This window comes from Protomyctophum bolini (assembly GCF_963924005.1).
Source record: "Protomyctophum bolini genome assembly, chromosome: 8".
NCBI lineage: Eukaryota > Metazoa > Chordata > Actinopteri > Myctophiformes > Myctophidae > Protomyctophum > Protomyctophum bolini.
In genome coordinates, this window is record NC_137869.1 from 11,145,828 (window position 1) to 11,168,497 (window position 22,670).

General features: G+C 41.1%; 2 protein-coding genes across 3 annotated transcripts in view; both read right to left on the bottom strand.

Annotated features, from left to right (window-relative positions):
• Nucleotides 1-5,298: 5,298 nt before the first annotated feature.
• LOC308319879 (uncharacterized protein) lies at nucleotides 5,299-8,720 on the bottom strand. Its single transcript, XM_080770104.1, has 4 exons — nucleotides 8,625-8,720; nucleotides 6,418-6,540; nucleotides 6,069-6,259; nucleotides 5,299-5,763 (listed from the first exon to the last, which is right to left on the bottom strand). Exons 2-4 carry the CDS (start codon nucleotides 6,524-6,526, stop codon nucleotides 5,380-5,382), a joined length of 684 nt encoding a protein of 227 aa, XP_080626230.1. The 5' UTR covers nucleotides 6,527-6,540; nucleotides 8,625-8,720; the 3' UTR covers nucleotides 5,299-5,379.
• A 2,997-nt stretch (nucleotides 8,721-11,717) lies between these two features.
• ttc22 (tetratricopeptide repeat domain 22) overlaps nucleotides 11,718-22,670 on the bottom strand; it is a 50,302-nt gene continuing 39,349 nt past the window's right edge. Inside the window, exons 3-11 of one of the 2 annotated variants that reach the window (XM_080769759.1) lie at nucleotides 19,904-19,990; nucleotides 19,503-19,782; nucleotides 18,016-18,316; nucleotides 17,398-17,453; nucleotides 16,963-17,078; nucleotides 16,744-16,862; nucleotides 14,248-14,409; nucleotides 13,506-13,658; nucleotides 11,718-13,060 (exon numbers count right to left, since the gene is read on the bottom strand). In XM_080769759.1, coding sequence (XP_080625885.1) covers nucleotides 12,524-13,060; nucleotides 13,506-13,658; nucleotides 14,248-14,409; nucleotides 16,744-16,862; nucleotides 16,963-17,078; nucleotides 17,398-17,453; nucleotides 18,016-18,316; nucleotides 19,503-19,765 — 1,707 coding nt within the window. In that variant the 5' untranslated portion in view covers nucleotides 19,766-19,782; nucleotides 19,904-19,990 and the 3' untranslated portion in view covers nucleotides 11,718-12,523. Of the gene's footprint in view, nucleotides 13,061-13,505; nucleotides 13,659-14,247; nucleotides 14,410-16,743; nucleotides 16,863-16,962; nucleotides 17,079-17,397; nucleotides 17,454-18,015; nucleotides 18,317-19,502; nucleotides 19,783-19,903; nucleotides 20,192-22,670 lie in introns of those variants that run through there. The other variant, XM_080769760.1, reaches the window with a different exon arrangement.

Sequence of the window (22,670 nt, forward strand, 5' to 3'; positions counted from 1 at the left end):
AAAAACGGCGTGCCATAGTATGCCGTACGATATGGGCTATAGCCCACGGTCCAAAATGATGAGAAACGAGGCTAACTTTTTTTTTCAAAATTTCAAAAAACATGGGCTATAACCCACCGTTTTTTTCATTTTTCATTTTTTTCAAATCCTCAAAAATGATGAAAAACGGCGTGCCATAGTATGCCGTACGATATGGGCTATAGCCCACGGTCCAAAATGATGAGAAACGAGGCTAACTTTTTTTTTCAAAATTTCAAAAAACATGGGCTATAACCCACCGTTTTTTTCATTTTTCATTTTTTTCAAATCCTCAAAAATGATGAAAAACGGCGTGCCATAGTATGCCGTACGATATGGGCTATAGCCCACGGTCCAAAATGATGAGAAACGAGGCTAACTTTTTTTTTCAAAATTTCAAAAAACATGGGCTATAACCCACTGTTTTTTTCATTTTTCATTTTTTTCAAATCCTCAAAAATGATGAAAAACGGCGTGCCATAGTATGCCGTACGATATGGGCTATAGCCCACGGTCCAAAATGATGAGAAACGAGGCTAACTTTTTTTTTCAAAATTTCAAAAAACATGGGCTATAACCCACCGTTTTTTTCATTTTTCATTTTTTTCAAATCCTCAAAAATGATGAAAAACGGCGTGCCATAGTATGCCGTACGATATGGGCTATAGCCCACGGTCCAAAATGATGAGAAACGAGGCTAACTTTTTTTTTTTAATTTCAAAAAACATGGGCTATAACCCACCGTTTTTTTCATTTTTCATTTTTTTCAAATCCTCAAAAATGATGAAAAACGGCGTGCCATAGTATGCCGTACGATATGGGCTATAGCCCACGGTCCAAAATGATGAGAAACGAGGCTAACTTTCTTTTTCAAAATTTCAAAAAACATGGGCTATAACCCACCGTTTTTTTCATTTTTCATTTTTTTCAAATCCTCAAAAATGATGAAAAACGGCGTGCCATAGTATGCCGTACGATATGGGCTATAGCCCACGGTCCAAAATGATGAGAAACGAGGCTAACTTTTTTTTTCAAAATTTCAAAAAACATGGGCTATAACCCACCGTTTTTTTCATTTTTCATTTTTCACAAAAATGATGAAAAACGGCGTGCCATAGTATGCCGTACGATATGGGCTATAGCCCACGGTCCAAAATGATGAGAAACGAGGCTAACTTTTTTTTTCAAAATTTCAAAAAACATGGGCTATAACCCACCGTTTTTTTCATTTTTCATTTTTTTCAAATCCTCAAAAATGATGAAAAACGGCGTGCCATAGTATGCCGTACGATATGGGCTATAGCCCACGGTCCAAAATGATGAGAAACGAGGCTAACTTTTTTTTTCAAAATTTCAAAAAACATGGGCTATAACCCACCGTTTTTTTCATTTTTCATTTTTTTCAAATCCTCAAAAATGATGAAAAACGGCGTGCCATAGTATGCCGTACGATATGGGCTATAGCCCACGGTCCAAAATGATGAGAAACGAGGCTAACTTTTTTTTTCAAAATTTCAAAAAACATGGGCTATAACCCACCGTTTTTTTCATTTTTCATTTTTTTCAAATCCTCAAAAATGATGAAAAACGGCGTGCCATAGTATGCCGTACGATATGGGCTATAGCCCACGGTCCAAAATGATGAGAAACGAGGCTAACTTTTTTTTTCAAAATTTCAAAAAACATGGGCTATAACCCACCGTTTTTTTCATTTTTCATTTTTTTCAAATCCTCAAAAATGATGAAAAACGGCGTGCCATAGTATGCCGTACGATATGGGCTATAGCCCACGGTCCAAAATGATGAGAAACGAGGCTAACTTTTTTTTTCAAAATTTCAAAAAACATGGGCTATAACCCACCGTTTTTTTCATTTTTCATTTTTTTTAAATCCTCAAAAATGATGAAAAACGGCGTGCCATAGTATGCCGTACGATATGGGCTATAGCCCACGGTCCAAAATGATGAGAAACGAGGCTAACTTTTTTTTTCAAAATTTCAAAAAACATGGGCTATAACCCACCGTTTTTTTCATTTTTCATTTTTTTCAAATCCTCAAAAATGATGAAAAACGGCGTGCCATAGTATGCCGTACGATATGGGCTATAGCCCACGGTCCAAAATGATGAGAAACGAGGCTAACTTTTTTTTTCAAAATTTCAAAAAACATGGGCTATAACCCACCGTTTTTTTCATTTTTCATTTTTTTCAAATCCTCAAAAATGATGAAAAACGGCGTGCCATAGTATGCCGTACGATATGGGCTATAGCCCACGGTCCAAAATGATGAGAAACGAGGCTAACTTTTTTTTTCAAAATTTCAAAAAACATGGGCTATAACCCACCGTTTTTTTCATTTTTCATTTTTTTCAAATCCTCAAAAATGATGAAAAACGGCGTGCCATAGTATGCCGTACGATATGGGCTGTAGCCCACGGTCCAAAATGATGAGAAACGAGGCTAACTTTTTTTTTCAAAATTTCAAAAAACATGGGCTATAACCCACCGTTTTCTTTCATTTTTCATTTTTTTCAAATCCTCAAAAATGATGAAAAACGGCGTGCCATAGTATGCCGTACGATATGGGCTATAGCCCACGGCTATAGCCCATATCGTACGGCATACTATGGCACGCCGTTTAGTTAGCCTCGTTTCTCATCATTTTGGACCGTGGGCTATAGCCCATATCGTACGGCATACTATGGCACGCCGTTTTTCATCATTTTTGAGGATTTGAAAAAAATGAAAAATGAAAAAAACGGTGGGTTATAGGTATAGCCCATGTTTTTTGAAATTTTGAAAAAAAAAGTTATCCACGTTTCTCATCATTTTGGACCATGGGCTATAGCCCATATCGTACGGCATACTATAGCGCGCCGTTTTTCATCATTTTTGAGGATTTGAAAAAAATGACGAAATGACAAAAACGATGGGTTATAGCCCATGTTTTTTGAAATTTTGAAAAAAAAAGTTATCCTCGTTTCTCATCATTTTGGACCATGGGCTATAGCCCATATCGTACGGGGTGATAGCCCATCGTATAGATGGGCTATAACCCCAAAAATTCAAAAAACGATGGGCTATGGGCTATTTTGAATTTTTGGAGAAAATAAATCCAGGCCCATGAATTAGAGGATAAAGATCACATGTTACCCAAATAGTTGAATACACAAAAGCTAAGGCACTGGTACTGGTACTTCTGGTTTACCGGAACGGGGTTCAACTCCCTGCAGTGCCCTGCTCAATGTGTTGTATTTACCGGAAAAATTGCGGTGTTGAGGAGGATGAGAAACATTAGCAAATTGCGGAGTGTTTAAAAAAAGAAAAAATTGGCGTAGTATTGCGGAGGAATTGCGGAGTATTGCGGATAAATTGCGGAGTGTTGCAGAAGAATTGCGGAAAATTGCGGAAAAAACGATTCGTAAAAGCGAAATTGCAAATTGCGGAAATTGGAAATTGCGGAAATTGCGGAAATTGGAAATTGGGGAAATTGGGGAAATTACGGAAATTGCAAATTGCAAATTGCAGAAATTGCGGAAATTGAAACTTGCGGAAATTGAAAATTGCGGAAATAGAAAATTGGAAATTGCGGAAATTGCAAATTTCACAGACAGACAGTTAATCGACAGTTCATCATAAATCAGTTCACATTGCTGTCGGTCGGAGGAGGAGGTCAAGTCACTATAAGCCCTGCTTCCAACTTTTTGGGTAAAGGAGCGTGGCTTGCTGGGGGGGGGGGTAAGAAAAGAAAAATCATGTGCAGTGCATTTCAGGAACATTTTGTAAGTAAATTGTCACATTGATTCATTGTCATCTGTAGAAGTCCTAAATTGTAGTCAATGATGGAATAATAGCCTTACAATTTAATATTACACAAGATTATGGGAGGGGGATGGAATGTGGCAAAGTGCAAAAACGACTTGGATCATGGCTGCAGCGGCAATTAAGTAAACTAGAATTTCGCCCCCCTTCGGGAGGCTCATCCCAGTGTCGTTGCAGCGCAATATGGGAAGAAGGAAATTGCGGGAGTTGACAGACTCCACTTCATGTTTCAGCTGTGTTTTTAAACTCAGTAGTGTGCCCTGCACACAGCGCACACTCGCAATTGCAGCTGGAGGGCGACGCGACACACACACGCCCACACACACACACACACACACACACACACACACACACACACACACACACACACACACACAGAGCGATGTGTGGATAAATCACTGAGCTTTGGGAAATGTGTTCTGAATGGGCCTGAATATATGTGTGTAGGCTGCAACAATGATTTCATAAAGTGTAGTTTAGTTTTGAACAGGCAACTAATGTAGTGATAGATTAATTGAATGGGCCTGAGTAGATAGATAGATAGATTTCTTTATTTTTGTGTCATGCACCAAAGGCGCCCAGCCCGCATGGGCTTACAGGACACACCATATCATTGCATTCAATATTGCATTGTGTACAATAAACAGATATGTTTTGTTGATATTCCCTTTTTTTTTTTTACACAAACAAAACATTCTGCCTTATTTCCCACGCCCTGCATAAAAAGTCTGCCAAAGCAAAAGTACCTTTCCTAAAACATAATTCCAGTTTTTCATAGTCCTCCAACCAGAAAAAGTCTGCACAGATGGTTGTCATTTTACAAAATAATGTGTTAATGCTTCATATAATGGGCAGTAAAACAAAAGATGATAGATTGAACAGGCAACTAATGTAGTGATTGATTAATTGAATGGGCCTGAATAGATCTGTGTAGGCTGCAACAATTGGCGTGCTTTATGTAAATGGCCGTCGTGAGGTTCACTGTTCCTTTTTAGATGGACATTCCACAGCGCCAGCGCCATGGGGGAGGGTGGAGGGGCACACACACACACACACACACACACACGCACACACACACACACACACACACACACACACTGGGGCCAGCGTGTAGGCATAGTCTACTGTAGTAAATATAGGCGACTAATAATGTGCATGGAATGGATAGTGCATGAGTGTGCAGGTTCAGCGCACACGCGCAATTGCGATGTATGGATAAATGAAATGATTAAGCAGGCAACATTGAGAAGCATGCAACATGCTCGCACACGCGCAATTGCGATGTATGGATAAATGAAATGATTAAGCACGCAACATTGAGAAGCATGCAACATGCTGTGTGATTACCTGTTTCGGTTCGCGACACACACACAGGGCGATGTATGGATAAATCAAACGAACGATTAATTAATAAGAGCACTGAGCAACTTCCACTGACATGAATAGCGGGACAGACAGACAGATATAGGTATAGATAATTTAATTTAAATGGATGGGGTAAGCAACAAGTAAAACATTCGAAGATGTCCATTCATCCTCATTACCAGTATTTGTTGTTCATCATTGGATCTTTTGAATCCTGTTGTGACAGATAACCTGGGTAGGCTGGAGGTTGGTCTGCATAACCTACTGGAGGTTGGTCTGCATAACCTACTGGAGGTTGGGCTGCATAACCTCCTGGTGGTTGGCCTGCATAACCTGGTGCTGAAACAGGAAGAGGCTGACTAGCTGGCATGGCATAGCTCTCTTGCCTAACCATATGATTTGACACGGTTGGAGCATTTTGGATGACTGTAATATTTGAAGATTGCACATGGTTGATGACCGTCGGACTCTTCTTGCGATATTTCAGCTCACGGTTCATCTGACACCAGGAGCACCACATGCAGAAGCAGGAGGTTGCAACGTCATTGCAGAGAGAACCCTATGGAAACCACAAATTAATTTAGTAATTTTAGTATTAATAGCATAGTATAACCTCACACACAAATAAGTACAATCTCTCTGGAACACACACACACACACACACCTTGATGAAAGCAACATCCAATCATACCCAAATTACCATGATATACAGTAGTTCGTATTTTAGTCCTAAATTACTGTTGTCACCGTGTAACTCAGTTTTTAGCTTTTTGCATTGTTTACTATGATATTATTAGATCACAAATGGTTATTTGTACAAATTACATATTGGTATATTTTAGATTGCATTATACTGCACCAGACCTTGATTCTGTATTTGTATCGAACGGCAACTCGAACAGCCAAAGCACCAGGAGGCACAAACAGAGGAATCCCAATGGCTCCTGCTATTATGACAGGGCAGCATATGTCTAGTAAGGGGAAACAATGATTTTCTCCAAGTTTTGCTGTGGTGTCACAGGCAAGGCAAGGACAGCACCAGAACCCATAGCAACCTGGAAAACAACAAAAATATATTCATATAATTATAACACATACAGACGAGGTAGATAGCAATGGACAATGTGTTTCAGAGGCCTGTTCCCAAGATATTTGAAAAATATAATTACTGTAAATAAAAATGAAATGCTGATGAATTGATATTGATACTGACAAGTATTCATATTATCACAGCAGCTCAAGAGATCAGAGTTCCAGGCCGTCTCCACAGGTTCTGCATTGTTGGTAATTGGCTGTTGGGTGATAACTACTGAATTCGCCATAGCAACCGGTCAACCTGCAATCAAAATACAGAATACAACTATAAAACTGTGCTCTGACACCGGGTTGCCGACCCAAGGCCTGCTCATTTTGGTCATAGCCACTTGGAATGGGATTTGATGTATGTTATGTTGTGTCATGATCCAAGGAATCAAGGGGTAAACTAATGTTTATTGTACGACCTATACAGTAAGAGTTATAGGACAAAACATGTTTTTTGATTGATTGATTTATTAACAGTTTGCAGAATTACTGTACATTTCAAGTACAACTCAATACAACAACTGTTAACTGTGAGCGGACGACACCATAAAGCATTACACTTGTTTACAATAGGGCCCATCATTTTCAATTCATCAAAACAATTAGAGACGTACGAATATACACAAGTATATAGTCAAAACAGGAAATCATCATATGTTAAAAAGGGAAAAGAAACATAATACAGTGAGGGGAAAAAGGGGTGGGTGGGGGATTCAGATTTTACAGGGGCCAGTTTCTAATTGCAGCCATCCGTAGGTGCCCTTTGAGGGCGGTTTTGAAGGAGTCATGGGATTCGCATGTCGACGTTTGTGCCGAATCTTGACATCATCATCATACCCGGAAGTTATACAGGAACGCCTACTACTGAGTGGCAAAAAAACTACTTTCTGGCCTTGACAGCCCATACATCCAAACAGAATCTGATTGTATTAAACAACAATAAACAACATTAAAATCACTTTGCCATTCGATTTGCCATTCACTTTATGCATGCGCATACCCTGAGTTTAGATACCGTGAGTTTTTTGTGTGAGAGGGTTGGACAAAATCTGTAGTAGTAACATTAATGTGTTTAGCAAAAATCTGTCCCATGGCTGTGCTATAATTGGCCGATTTGAAAATAAATGTGGTGGAGATTCTAAAATTTCGATTTTTTTTCTAGTGCCACACCACGTCACGACAAAAAAATAAACAAATACAATATTAAAAAATAATATATATATGATAAGATAAATGTCAGAAGGCGGATATACATTACATACGTATGTATGTACGTACTGTATGCATGTCTGACTGTCTGTCTGTGAGCCTCTGCGTCTGCCTATGTAAATTGTGCAGCCTTTTATGGCAATAACCAACTTATGTTGGTTATTGCCATCCAGATAGGGCTAGATAGTCAATTATGGGATGTATGGGACGGGTCATCCAAGCATGCGTTAAAAATTGTAATCTAATTAATTTCACTAATTAATTTAGACATAGATAGATAGATAGATAGATAGATAGATAGATAGATAGATAGATAGATAGATAAGTTTTAATATTAGGGGCCTCTAGTGGTGACGCATTTGACATCACAGCAAGCAGGGCAGTAGGTATTGTGCAAGAATGTATTTTCATAAAAGTAAGAAGTGTACAGTAAATAGGACAGTTGCATGGATGCAGTATTGTGTTGTATTTCCTAGGACCTATGGTATGTATTACTATTTGCGCATGGACACATTTTGTGCAGACAGAGTGGTTTGGTAGAAGAAGACAGACAAGATAAACGGGTCCTGCCTTTTCAAATAGTTCTTTGTTATTGAATATTCGACTTGGAGTTGCTTTGTTTTCTCACTGTTGCAGACAGATCTCCCTTGACATTTGCTTATAAGATAATTAAGCTTCTAAGCTAAATATGTGTATGTATCAATTAATTAAATAGTTCAAGTAATTAATTCAAGAATAAATGTGTTGTTGAACCAAAACTTAAATTGCACCTTGCAGTAAATCTATTAAAGCTGGCATGGCTGGACAAACAACCTAAATTCACTTGGGGTCACAGAATCTTCTGGTCTGAGACAGAGTCAAGACTAGATTATCAAAATGGAATCTTGAGATTTGACTCAAGACCGAGACCAGTCTGAGTTAATGCTACGCATTTATTTAATGGTAATTCATATTATGGTTTACGTCATCATGCCATGCAAATCCTTTAGAGATAGGCTACAGTAAATACATTGTAATTTAAGTACGAAGGCAACTAAATAAGCTTACCTTTTAAACAAAAACAATTAACCATGTTTCTTATATTTTGACCAAATGTCGGATTTGTAAAACCAAATATGTTGTTCTTACCAGATGTCCTTGCGGCAGATTACTGCGTCCCGCTGAAGTAAGACAGTGAATCAAGTTACACTGTACTTCCCTTAAGTACTTCACACAAGAAGCATGCTGCCAAACCTGATCCTGCAAACGGAAGTACTGTTCTTACTCTTAGATAGTCAATTCTGCTACAACCCTAATTGTACCATAAACTCTGTTAGCCCAGTACAGGCCAGCTGGGTCATCCATTATGTTCCCTCTGCCCCTAAGAAAACCCCTATCCAAATTAGGCACTGTTCGCTCAGCCCCATGTTTCTTCATGAACATTGTCTCCATCCCAAATTACAAACGTATGTTTTCTCAGCCCAAAGGTACCTCAGCCCCTCAGTCCCCGTAACCCCCACCACCAGTTGACTACATGACAACAATAGTTGTGGTGGTGGATCCATTTTAGAAAATTGATGACCATGTCATTGATGAGTCATAAATAATGACTTCTCCCTAGGTCGTCCTCAGACGAGCCCTCCATCGTCACTTCCAGTCATCCCGGCGGTTCTCCATACATTTGGCCAGTGTCACACTTGCCTAGTGTGGTACTGGGTAGTGTGAAAACTAGGAAAATGGGAAAATATATAGAAATAACCTCCAGGCAGTCCTTGCTGCAGAGCTGTTCGTCTTTAATCACCAAAACAAAAGTATTTACAGTAATTACTGGACAGGTGGCTGAGGTGGCCCTATAGCTCCTTCCACCTCCACAGTCCTACTATGACTGACAGGCAGAGTAGGACTCAGGCCTCCCTATAAAGGCTAAGCCCCTCCCACTGGAACAAACCACCCTGAATTGATCCTCATACTGTTGTTGGTATGTTCCCCACACCCCACAGCTGATAGTTGATCCCTACTATGGAGGCAACAAGCAATTAGCAATCAAGCATCAAGCCATTTACATATCAAAATAATATAATTCTCTGCAACATATACAATAAATAATAAATCAAACTTTAACCCATTTGTGTCCCGACCTTCCTGTTAGATTAGAAATAAAATAATCTGAATTTAATACAGGTCGGACTCATATCCTCAGTGGCAGGGTGAACTGCCACATCACCCCCCCCCCCCCCTCTTCAGGCGCAGCCACGTGGCCAACACCTCCTTGCTTGGAACATAGCAGTAGCCGGACAGTTTAGGTTTCTTACGAGGGCATTCTAAGGCATTTGTGTCCCGACCTTCCTCCTGTTAGATTAGAAATACAAATACAGAAATACAATATATCCTCAGTGGCAGGGTGAACTGCCACAGCCAGTTTGTGAGTGATTTGCGCTCCTGCGTCTTTCTTGAGTATAGGCTACATCCACATACTGTATGTTAATGTCCTCATGACAGGTGCCCGTACGTTGGCTCCCACAGCACTAACTTGCTGGTTGGCAGCTTTGGCAGTGCGATCTACTGGCAGCGGACACCATGTTCCGTTAAAGAACAGGCAAGAGATGGGCATTCCAAGACCGAGCCACAGGTATGCTACGTCAGCTGGACTACATACTAGTGAGGCAAAAGTGGAGGAACTCCATCCTGAACGCTAAGCCATACAGCACGTTCAGCTCTGTGGGCTCTGATCACTGCGTGGTCTCCATGTACTGGGAGTAACAAGGATGGATAGGATCAGGAACGAGTACATAGGGTCAGCGATCATGTCAGATGTTTTGGAGATAAAGCCAGAGAGGCCAGACTGAGATGGTTTGGACACATACAGAGGAGTGATAGTGATAGTGAGAACTGCCAGGCAGGAGGCCTAGACTCTAGGCACTCTAGACACTTTCTCTAGGCCCTAGACTCGAGGAAGACCAAAGAGAAGATTTATGGATGTAGTAAAAGACGGAGGCAGAGGACAGGGTGAGATATGGTGGCAGATGATTCGCTGTGGTGACCCCTGAAGGGAAAAGCCAAAAGGATTGTATGCAGTATTTATTTATTTATACATGCATATCCTCCAGCCACAAACAAATCAATAGTGCAGATGTAATATTATGTCAGTAACTGTCTTGCACTCTAGACAGGAATGGCTTCAGCCTACTTATTTCAAGTTCAAAGGTAATTATTTAATTCAAATAGTAGGGGGTGGTCTGTTCCAATGTCATAATTTGGAGCTGTCCATACATTTTCCCGAAGGGAAATGCTATTTAAATTAATTCTGTAGAAGCAGGGATAAAACATATCCCCACCAGCAATAACAAATCACACCCGTGTGAACTGAGTGTTGCAAACCCCCCCCCCTATCTCTCTCTCTCTCATTAGCAGGCAACCGTGCAGCACTAGACCTCTCTCTGTTTCTGGCACAACAGCACCACTTTTAACACGGACATTGCTGTTCCACTCAAAAATGAATGACCAGAGTATCTAAAGCAGATAGGCATGGACTTCATTGTTAACTTGTTTCTGCTGAATCAATGTCAACAAATCAACTGCAGATTGCTTTAACGAGAAATGTGACTGAGAGCAAACAGGTTTGGTACAGGAAGGAACAAAATAAAATGTTGAGAGAAGATTTGATTTATAATCCTTTTCCTGTCTCAGGTTGTATTTGAACCCAGATCACGACACAACTCATAGTCCTATATGTTAATTTCTCTGCCATTTCCCATTTTCTTTGTACACTTTTCGCAACTACCGTATTTACCATAGGCAATATTGTTATAAAAAAGTTAAAATGACCATTGAGCACCTGCAACTGCACTGTTTAAAGGACATAACATAAAATTCAACTTTTTCGATTTATTTTGTGTTTTTGGGGCTCCCATGTGTTTTCTATCCCCACAAATAACCAATTTTGAACAATCAGGCTTTCATATCATATACTGTAGGACAGGTGCTTTAATGGAAATTGCTCTCAGGAACAGCTCAACTGATTTTGTCCTCATCATGATGTCATCAATGTCTTTGTATAATTCCTCCTTCAGTCTTCAGTTCCAATTTTTCATTTCCACTTCCTTTACAATGTAAATTGTTACATCATTGTTGATTTTCCAAGCTGGCATGGAATGGAAACAAGCCTGGTTTTATCTAGCATCAGTATTATAATGACTCAAATATTAAATAATCTGCATATCAGCACCACCACCACCTCAGGACATTGTGGTACTGCAGCTAAAACCGCTATCAAAGTCCAGAAAGAAACAAGGACTGGTTATATCAGAGTGGTGATTGAGGCTCAAACCATTATAAATAACTTTGAGGGACATAGACAATATGATATATTAAAAGCCGTTTTAAAATGCACGTTATTTTCGCTTTAATATTTCATGAGGACTTGGTTTCAATACATGAATCAAGTACATTTTACTGGGTTCTAACTGTCACAAAATGTGACTGGCACACTCATGCACCAGAGATGTGCGACACTTCACGAATTTGCGTGTCATCCTTGCGCAGGGCCTCTGCCGTGCGTTACCGTTCTTGCCACAATAAATCTGATTAAACATACAGTATAATGTATTGTCATTCCATAATTACATGAATGAACATACAAATAAAGATAAACAACAAAAACAAATCTTCATTCACAATCTACCCGCTGCACTCAACATGATTCAACCACATTCATACTGTCTGTTCTTTAGCAGTTTTATCTTTAGCACCTTTTCAGACACTTGGACAATGCTGCAGTAGCAGCACTGGCAATTAACCAACCGTGTTTATTGTGTCCAAATTCAAAAATAGAAATTAGCTGAACTGAAGTAGCAGTGAAGTAGCAGTAATGCATGTCTTGTTCATCATAGATGAATTCATCAAATCCATGCTTTGTAGCTTGTGCACATGAATTCATGGCTTGGTGTGTGTCCCCATCTGCTGGTCATCATACAATTGTGTACTTTTATTCAATCACAACTTCTTATTTACCTGACCATCCAAAATCCTAAGTCTGAAAAAGAACAACCTCATGACAAGAAAAAGGACCTAGCCATTGGTCTCTTCTTGGTCAACCGCTGGGGTTGCACCGTCTGCAGTAACCTCCTGACGAGGTTCAGCCTGCCTGTCCTGATCAGGGCCTTAGATAAGTCTGTCACCTCGGCTGTGTGTGTTCGACACAGGCTCCTCAACTCGGCCTGCACCAAGTCCTCAGGGTACCTCTCCTCTGCCCTCTGCACCCACTCCTCCAGCTGGTTGACTGCAGGGCCCGGGTCAGACACTCCTTGGGTGAACAGAGCCAAGAGAGCCTCCAGGAGGCAGCGTAAGGCTGTGGTGTCTGTACTCCCGGGCCTCTCCAGCTCCAGGGCCCGTTTGAAGCAGTCTGCTGCGTTCTGCTCCTCGCCTTTCAGCAGGAGGCAGCGACCCCTCAGTAGGTGCAGGTCTGGCAGGCTGTCGCCCATTTCACACTGCCGGGCTTGTGACAGACTCACCAGAGCATTGTTCAACGCAGCCTCGTCCACCACAAGGCTCTCCTGGAGGGCATCCACACCCATGTAGTAATATACCTAAAATGAAACGCCACATTATACAATTGTTTGCAAGGTACCGGTAGACAAGATGCATCCATATTGGCACAGTTTTATCAAATCAATCACAGCCAGGGAAATGTCTAGGTTCAACTCTAGACCAATAGCAATAAATGTACTCTCCACGAACACCTCACAGTATTTTATACAGGGGTTAATAATGTAAAATGCACACCCATAGGGCCATAGGGAATCACCTTTCAACAAAAGCAACCTAGTCAGGCCATAACAGTTTCTACCCCGACATTTAGTGAACCAACAAGGGAGCTGTGTAAACAGAATCACTTACTAGTGGTGCCTCTTATCGACACGACAGTACTGATTGTAAATTGAATAAAAAATCTTCTCTAGTCTCTACTATCATGTAAACAATATATAATAACAATGAACTCAGTTGGAACCAAAAATAACCATGTTGTTTTACCTGTGCTATTTCCAGGTGAGTACGCAGACAGGGACGTACAGCCAGGACCTTGTCTAGGTCTTTTCTGGCCTCAGTTAGGTTGTGTCTGTCTGGCAGCCCGCCGTCACCCTGCTTTGCTCGTTGCAGGTCCCTCACATAGGCAGTCATCTTGATCTAAATGATGTGAATTTACAAATGAGGCAATTATCCGAAATACGTTATTGACGACCTCATGAAATATATGCATTCATTGATTAAACATGTTTAATAACATTATACTATCCTGAGGTAAATATTCCACTCACGGCTAAAGTAGAAGTAACTTATCATTATTGTTGTCAGGAGATATTAAAATATTCAACAAAAAGTACTACTTCTATTTAGTTTTGAATATACCTGAACAAATGTTTAAAACAGCATTAATAGACTCATAATAATTACCTGCATAACTGCAATTCTTTACTGAAATTTCCAGAAGCCGGTGGCATACCAGTTTCTGTTCTGGTTCATTTATCCATAGTTTGATTGGCTCGGCAACAATATGTTGAAACTCAGTTTCCTACTGTTACGCAGACTAGTTATGCACAGAGCCTATTACGGTACTTTCCTGTAGCACATTGGTTCTCAAAATAGGGGTCCTTGACTTGAAAAAGTATCAGAACCACTGCTGTAGCATACTGTACTTCTCAAACTAAAGGGATTTCAATTAGTGATGGACTCAGATCTTCCTATTGAAAGATGTGGGTTCTTTATTCTTCATTACCTTGGCCCGTGTGCAGTAGGCCTGCCAGTTTAGCTCTGGATCAGGCAGAACATTGAGAGCCATGTTGCAGATCCCTGTGGCCATCTCATGTTTTCCCAGCACAAAGAACACCTTGGTCAGAAGGTTGAGAATGAAAGCATCATCACTGGCCATCTTTATAGCCTGTTGAAACATTGAGGTTTTTGAGGTTAAAAATATACGTCATTTATATACTGTAGATATCGACACCGTTTGGCAGAAACCTTTTATTTACCTATTTTTTGTTTCATCATATGACAGTGTTGACAAAATTAACAGGAATGGCTGATGCATCGTGATCTTGTAGATCTGCTGTTTTGGAAATACCTTGAACATTTTGTTTGTTGAAAAATGTCACCTATAAAAGTTACAATTTGGACATAAATGTTTCCTCCCAACAGCGACGATATAATCTCTGCGGCATAGAATAAGCATGCTGTGATTTTGGCCAATCTTGTACCCGATAAAGCTGATGAAGAATTCTTATTCAACACCATCCCTCTCGGGGGGAGAGAGTACCGATATATCCATGTGAATTCTATGATAACTGGATCAGCATAATATACAAAGAGTCTGATAGTATGCAGTATGGTCTTTTGCAAACATGCCCCAGTGCAGGCAAACATTGTACAATTGAGAAGAGAAAAGAGAAAGTTTTCCAATATGGTTGGAAAATCAATACAGAGCAGATAATGTCAAATGAAATACACCTGGAGGTGAAAAACCTGCATAATTTTCAATGTTGAATCCAATACAGCAAAGTTTGCATACAGCAGCGCAGCAGAATCAGCAGCAGCAAGCAAGCAAGCAGGAGGAGTGCAAACCTTAGTTTAAATAGCTGGTATGAAGATGGAGTGAGTGTGTGATTGGCTGAGTGAATCATGTGGACTGAGGTTTCCTGACTGAACTTGCTCTGTGCATGTCTGTGACAGGCGTGATGCTCATTTCAGTCAGGACAACTCAAGAATGGATGGAATAGATATTTATTGAATATAAAATGAGCAATACGTTTATTATGTATTAGCGATGAATTGGATCTGCTTTTTAGGTACTCAGATCAAGTGCATCAGTCCATAGGGACTCCGAATCCCCCAACACAGCGCAAATCATCCAAATCCCCCCAAAAGCAGATCATTCAGCACCAACTTTAAGCTATACATGTGTACAACAGAGCACCTGATGTTTCCTGAACCAGGAAGACCATACTGTCTCTATTCCTGGGTAATGATGATTATGACATTTTGACCTTAATTGTGATCATGACCTTTAGACCCAGAAGATAATCATCTGTTTGGGGCAGCCTTCTGACAATTCACCCAACTTTTCTCTCGTTGTTTTGTTCACAGACAGACAGGGTTATAACTTATTACAGCAGCATGCCATGCATTTCTGCAGGTAGGTAATGAATCACATAACCTTACAGGGGCCAATCTGAGTTGGGTTGTTTGTGAAATCAGATTACATCAGCCCTAAATCCCAGTTAGAACACATCAGACTGTGTTCATACACATACTTTGCAAAAGAAGGGAATGCATAGTATGATTGAATGATTCATCATCTTGGGGTCTCGGTTTCAGGCATACATTTCCAGTAATTTTCTACAGTTATTTTTGTCAGTTTGTTTTTAAGGCCTCTCTGCTTTGGCACAGGAAAAGCAGGGGGACAATGCAAGGAATTCTACAAGCCAGAGTGAAATCCAGTGTAGAACCACACTTAACAGGCTACCAATGGTTTTGATTAAAAAAAAAACATTGCATGGATGCACCTGGGACGTATCCTCAGTGATGTATCCTGAGGTCAACAGGGTTTCGGGTCTCGCAACATCATACCCCTCACTCAGGCGACCCAGCCAGGAGTGATCAAGTCCCGACTTACGTCCCAGTAGCTACCCTCAATCAGTCCCACTAGGGAAAAACCAGGGGCACACAATCCGTTGGAACTACTCCAGAACTACTCTGTCAGGGCTGGGAGGTACACTTCTGGCAAATGGAGGGACTAGGCTCTGTGGGTTGTCTCCTGTCCGGGCTCCTCCTACGTCTAACCAGGTCCACTCCTGCTCTCACCAGGAGTAGAGCGAGGACCTGTGTGTTGCACCAGAGTCCCAGCACCAGACAGTTCATTCAGGAGTAGTGGGCAATGGTTCCGCAGGGTCATAGTGCTGCGGTTCCGCTTGCTGCTTGCATGGCCCTCCCAAAGGCCTCACCGAGGGTTGTTGGGCTTCCTCCTCACGGAGGACACAGGCTGGGGCGCTAACCCATACTGCTCACCTGGGTGCCACATAGTCTATTCCTATGAGTCACTATAAATAGAAGAACTATAACAAAAAACATTGCATGGATGCACCTGGGACGTATCCTCAGTGATGTATCCTGAGGTCAACAGGGTTTTGGGTCTCGCAACATCATACCCCTCACTCCTGAATTCCCTGGATTTACGTCGGTAATAGTTGGATAAAGGACTAAATGTGACTTAACTTACAGTTCCATAGCAGGACAGGGGGTCAGAGCCTGAGAATCCACAGTCATGCACAGACATGGGCACGGGTGAAAATTCTTCTTTTCTCTCCAACAGGATGCCAATGTAACACCAGGCTAGAGCTGAGTGTGTGCAGATATTTTTACAATTAGAACATAAAAATCTAATATTCTACAACATGAACATGGATTATTGTTTGTCCTCAACAGTCCAGGAGCATACCTTTGTGCATTTTTTTCTCTGACTTCAGTGTTTCAGTGAGAAGCTTCAGACCCTTATTGTAGTGAGAGGGTCTAGAGTAGTCAGAGTCCACCTCAGTCTTTACTATGTCATCCAGTCTACAGGGAGAAAAGCAGCCAGGAATGTTACCCAAAGACCTGAGGCCAATTCTTCAAATGCCTTCTAAATCAGTAGTTGTCATACTTTGAAGATTTTTCAAAAATATCAGATGTACAAGCTCGCAGTGCGGCACAAAGTGACACACTGTGAGCTTGTGCTTCTATTTTTGAATAGTCAATGCTAAAGTCTAAAATGACACAGATGCTTTCACCCATTTTAACGGGTTAAGCCAGGAATTTACAATCAGTAAAATGTCATCATAATAACAGTAACATTTCTAGGTCAAAGTTGTTGGATGTGTCAGCATGTGTACAGTACCTTATATAGATTGTTGCCATTTTAAAATACCAGCTTCTCTTTTCCTCATTTGGGATCTGAAAAACAGACTCTGTATAATGAATCATCTTACATTTACTGGCTATAGAATGATGTTATTGTTCAACCTCTAAGTCTATAGCCTATGTCCACAATTTGGTTGTTTCTATAAGATTTTCAAAATAATCACACCCGTGTGAAGTGAGGGGCGCTCTTATAATCGTACATCATCATACATCATCTCATTCCGGCCAATCAGAATTTGTGTCCTCACCATCGTCTTCAATGTTTGTGTTTATGCAATGTTTGTGAAACACTCAAAACTGGCCATTCATTATCAATGGCATTCAATGTTTGTGTTAGGAGTCGGACAATATTTGTGTTTATACACACCCTCAAAGCTGGACATAGGAGGGTCTAGCGCCCCTCAAAAATAAATATGTAAACTGACATACAGGACGTGCCAAGAACAATATTAGCACAGAGGGGCAGTTCTATTCTTAATCCTGCAAATAGAACTGCTCCTTTGTGCCAATAAAATTTAATTTGCGGCGATCCAACACAGTCGAGATAAATTAGCCTTAGTATAAATTGGGCTTCATAAGCACACTCCCATCTCACCAAATGTCCACCATAGTCCAGGGCTCTGTTGTACAGTGTTAGTGCTGCGGTCAGTCTCTCCCTCATGTCCTCATCTCTGTCGAGCTCCACGTCATAGGGGTGAGCATAGGCCTGTTCAGCCAGGCACCGGGCAGCTAGGAGCCTGGACTCTGCCTTAAAGTCCTGCCCTGCATCTAGACCCATGAGCTCAGACACCTTATCCACACATTCCCCTGCGTCCAGCTCTCTCCCCAGCTTGTCATAGACTTGGCCAAGGTTTGCCCAGGCATTCAGATTCCCTGGGTCCTCTTTACAGATGCTTCTGAAAAGCCAAGATATACAGGACTGTCAACTTTCACAAGGAAGTAAGATTTGTGGGCATTTGGAGGCTGTATAAGTGGTTTGGGGGCTTTCATTTCACTACAGAAATATAAAAAAACTAGAAAATTTACTTTTCAAACCGATAAATAGGAAGTTATAGGCTTGCTATGTTAGTTCATGTGATCCAAGACGCCTCACAATCGATTGATTGATCATTAAAATAAACATGCCCTGAAAATGCATGTGGCCTACCCAGTGGTCAGATGGGTGGGCTGTGAACAACATTTAGGATTTTGAAGTGAGCCCAGAAAAGGTTGAGAACCACTGGTATATCCTGTCATTTATAAGAGTAAGTTTTTAAAATTAGTTTATTTTTAAATGAGTTGTGCATATCAGGCATGAGCTCAAGGGAACTTGTTGGAAGTACAGAAGTTCTGCTCTCAATTTGGTGATGATTATTTATTACCAAAGACTACAGGGAAAATATAACAATGGTGGTGGTGTCTATGATATACAGTATAAGTAATGATAACGTCTTAGTTCTGCAGTTTACTATCTGAGGCTTCAACGTATTTACCATTCGGATAATCATGTTCTTACTGTACAGGAAGTGATCAAATCCCTCTTCTGTTAAAACTACCAGGAATAGCATGTTAGATTAGCATAGCTCATCATTGTCCAGCATTTACTTACTTACTTAGGCCTTTAAATTCCCTGAGGAACATAGGCATTGTCCAGCATTTGGTGAATATAAATAGGCAATGTTTTTGGAACATCAGACAGGCATGTTTTTGTACTATCACAGGTACCCATTGTGCTCACAACGTTTGACGTGTGACATTTGTGTGTCACCTTCCTGTAACTGAGTAACTCTCAACTGAATACTGTCGAGATGCAGTGGTTCTTAGAGTTGTGTCCCCAGCTAAATGGAACCAAGTGGACACGTGTTATGGGGATCAGTGCATCAGTGGATCAATGCATACTAAACTGGGAGTCCTTGATGAATAGCTTTGAGAACCACTGGTCTAGGCTCGTCTAGAAGCATAGAAGGCAATACCTTAAAATGAACAGTCTGCATGCTCTATACTGCACAGCTAAATCCTCTGAGTTAGCCTATAATGTTATCCATTTGTAACTCCAAGAGCCACGTTTGTACACCCTCAGAGTTTAGTGTGATGTATGGTTACCTGAATGTTTCCTCGGCAGTGTCCAGCTGGTCTAGGTGGAAGGCCAGAAGCCCCAGCAGATTGCGGACAGCGTACTGCAGGAAGCCCGTCTCTGCCTCCAGCTCGGCCCGCAGGCTCTCCTGCTTCAGGTGGGTGTCCCTACGCCGCAGCTCACCCGGCCCCACAGGGTCACAGTTGAGGTTGAGGTCCAGGTGGAAGTGACCGGGGATGTACTCCATGTCATCTATGAGAGACTCGATGTCCTCTGTACTGTCTCCCTCCATGGTGTCAGCCTATGCTCCTTTGGAAGAAAATAAAATAAACCAAATCAAAGTTACCGCAAAATGCTAGCTGTCTCATCCGTATAGGTCCACACTTTGTATCAAAGACCTAGAGATTGAGAGATCAAAGCGGGGACAAACCTATACACCTCCACGGCCACGTCTTGTTCGGTCCAGTGTTGGCGGTACTGAGCTGGCAAGGAGTGACTGACTCGGCTTGTTGTCATCCTGGTGCATACAGGTAAAACTGGTTAAGCATGGAGGTGACTGGGAGTGGAATAGTGCGACTGTATTTCCCAATCTGACAATCTGTCCTCAAGTGTTTCACCAAACAACATAACATGTTTATGGGCTGCGAGTGAATATTTTTACGTCGCCTACAATTTAAAAATATATTAAAAAAAATATATATATATATTGTAAAAACAATAAACATTTTTTTAATTAGCCTAATTACTTACTGAAATGCTTTTTTCATAAAATTACAATATAATAATGTCTGGACTTGGACATCATTACTACCCCCACCCAAACCCCACCCAACCACCCACCTTCACCTTTTTGCCCAAAAGACAGTGGAGGAATGTGACTCATCAGGCTCTGTGTGAACAGCTATGCACAGCAATGCGATGTTGTAATGTTTATAGTAGTTAAAAGTATAAGTCAACATCACTTAGCTGGATAGAATGTTTATGTCAAGCTACATTTCTATGTTCAATCACTTTCAAATATAAAAAAGTAACATCAGCATTTATCATGATTGTTGTTTTTTACATTGCCAATCAGTTGTGTCTTGTCAACTGAAGATTTGTAGAGAGAACATCAAAGATCAAAAGAGACATACTCAGAGCAGGTATTCAGATCAGCATGGATCGCTTCCATCAGTATCTACTATCTAGATGTCATGATCTAAATCACTGTTTCACAGTGGGTCGGGGGTCGGGACCCATAATGTGGCTCGCAGACCAATTTTTATGGGTTGCGACTCGCGAGTAGATGGCATACAGTACATGCGTGACATATAGCCAGTGTATGAGTATAAGCATTGATTGATTGAAATACTTAACAGTTTGCAGAATTACAGTACATTTCAAGCACAAACTCAATACAAAGACTGTTAACTGTGAGTGGACGACCCAATTAAGCATTACAGGGTCCACCATGTTCAATTCATCAAAACATTTAGAGATGTACAAAAACACTTCTATATAGTTAAAGAACAGAACAGGAATTCATCATAAAAAGCAAGAAACATACAGGGAAGAAAAACATTATACAGTGAGGGGGATTCAGATTTTACGGGGGCCAGTTTCGAATTGCAGCCGTCCGTAGGTGCCCTTTGAGAGTGGTTTTGAAGGAGTCAAGGGATTCACATGTCTTAATGACTGTTGGTAGGGCGTTCCACATTTTGGTGGCATAGGAGCAAAAATAATTTAGTCCATTGTTTGTGCCGAATCTGGGTTGTACATGGTTTGTTGCACTCCCTCTGGTGTTGTGGGTGTGGACTTCGTTTACATTAAGGAAGTATTTAGACAGGTACATGGGTATCTTGGTGGTGTATCGAATCTTGTGGACCAGACCCATTGCAAGATGCTGTACTCTGTCGTCGACCCTAAGCCATTCCAGCCTGTCAAAGTGGGCAGGGGTGGGGTGGGTTCGGGGGGTGAGGCCAAGTAGGAGCCTGACCAGTTTGTTTTGGGAGGTCTGGAGCCTTGTTTTCAGGGCCTTTGAGGTGCTGTGGTACCAAGAGGTGCATGCATAGTCAAAGAAACCTTGTACGAGGGCTCCTGTTAAGGTCTTCAAGGTGTTTTTGTTGACCAGTGAGGAGATCCTGTAAAGGAATCTTGTTCTTTGATTGACTTTTTTGATTACGTTGGTGGTCATTTTATCACCGGAAAGATTAGCCTCCAGGATGGAACCTAGGTAGGTAATTTCATCTTTTCGTGTGATAATATTGCCACCCACTCTAACCAAGAAGCCATCTGCCTTGCTGAGATTACTATTTGATCCGAAGAGAATGGATTCAGTTTTTCCCAGGTGTAAGGATAGTTTGTTATCAGCGAGCCAGGTGCAGATTCTACCGAGTTCAGAGCTGAGGGTCTTTTCAACCTGCAGTTTGTTCCTGTCCGATACCAGCAGTGCCGAGTCATCTGCGAACAGGAACAAGTTGCAGTCACAAGCTGATGTCATGTCGTTTACATATATTAGGAACAGTAAAGGCCCTAGTAAGCTTCCTTGTGGAACGCCACAGCTCGCTGGGAGGGGGGGGGGGGGGGGGGACGACGACAGTGTTCCGTTCACCTCCACTATCTGTTCTCTCCCCTCCAGGTAGGATGATGTGCTATCAAAACCAATAGCTTTGTTGCTTTGCTGTTTTGTTTTGAAAGCCCTGGTATTCCCATCCATTCCGATTCTTGGTCTGTATTTTCTAAATTTCCCTTCTTGAATATGTGAGTCAATTTCTTTTTCCCATTCTACTGTCAGATACTGAATATCTTTCATTGTAAAGACCACAATACTCCAATTTTCTCCACCAGGCCGAAGGCATGGGGATCTTCTTTTTTGAAAGAAAGAAAGAAAGAAAGAAAGAAAGAAGTGCGTGGAGAGTTCCTGTATCCAAGAAGAGGATAGTATGAAATATATTCTCTTTTGATACACATACTGTAGTCACATGAACAGAAAGGGCTCTTTTAAGGTGACTCACTCTGGCAGTCTGGTGTCTCAAGCCTTTCATCGTTGTCATTCGATATGGTCTTTTTCCTGCACATACTGTAGTATGTCTAGACATCTGACATAATATTGATTTCACTGGGTTTGGTTTCTATTCCATACCTTATACTGATTTATAGTATTAACATGAATCATTTTTAGTCTGACTCTGCAGACATAGCTGAGATGTGAAACTTTA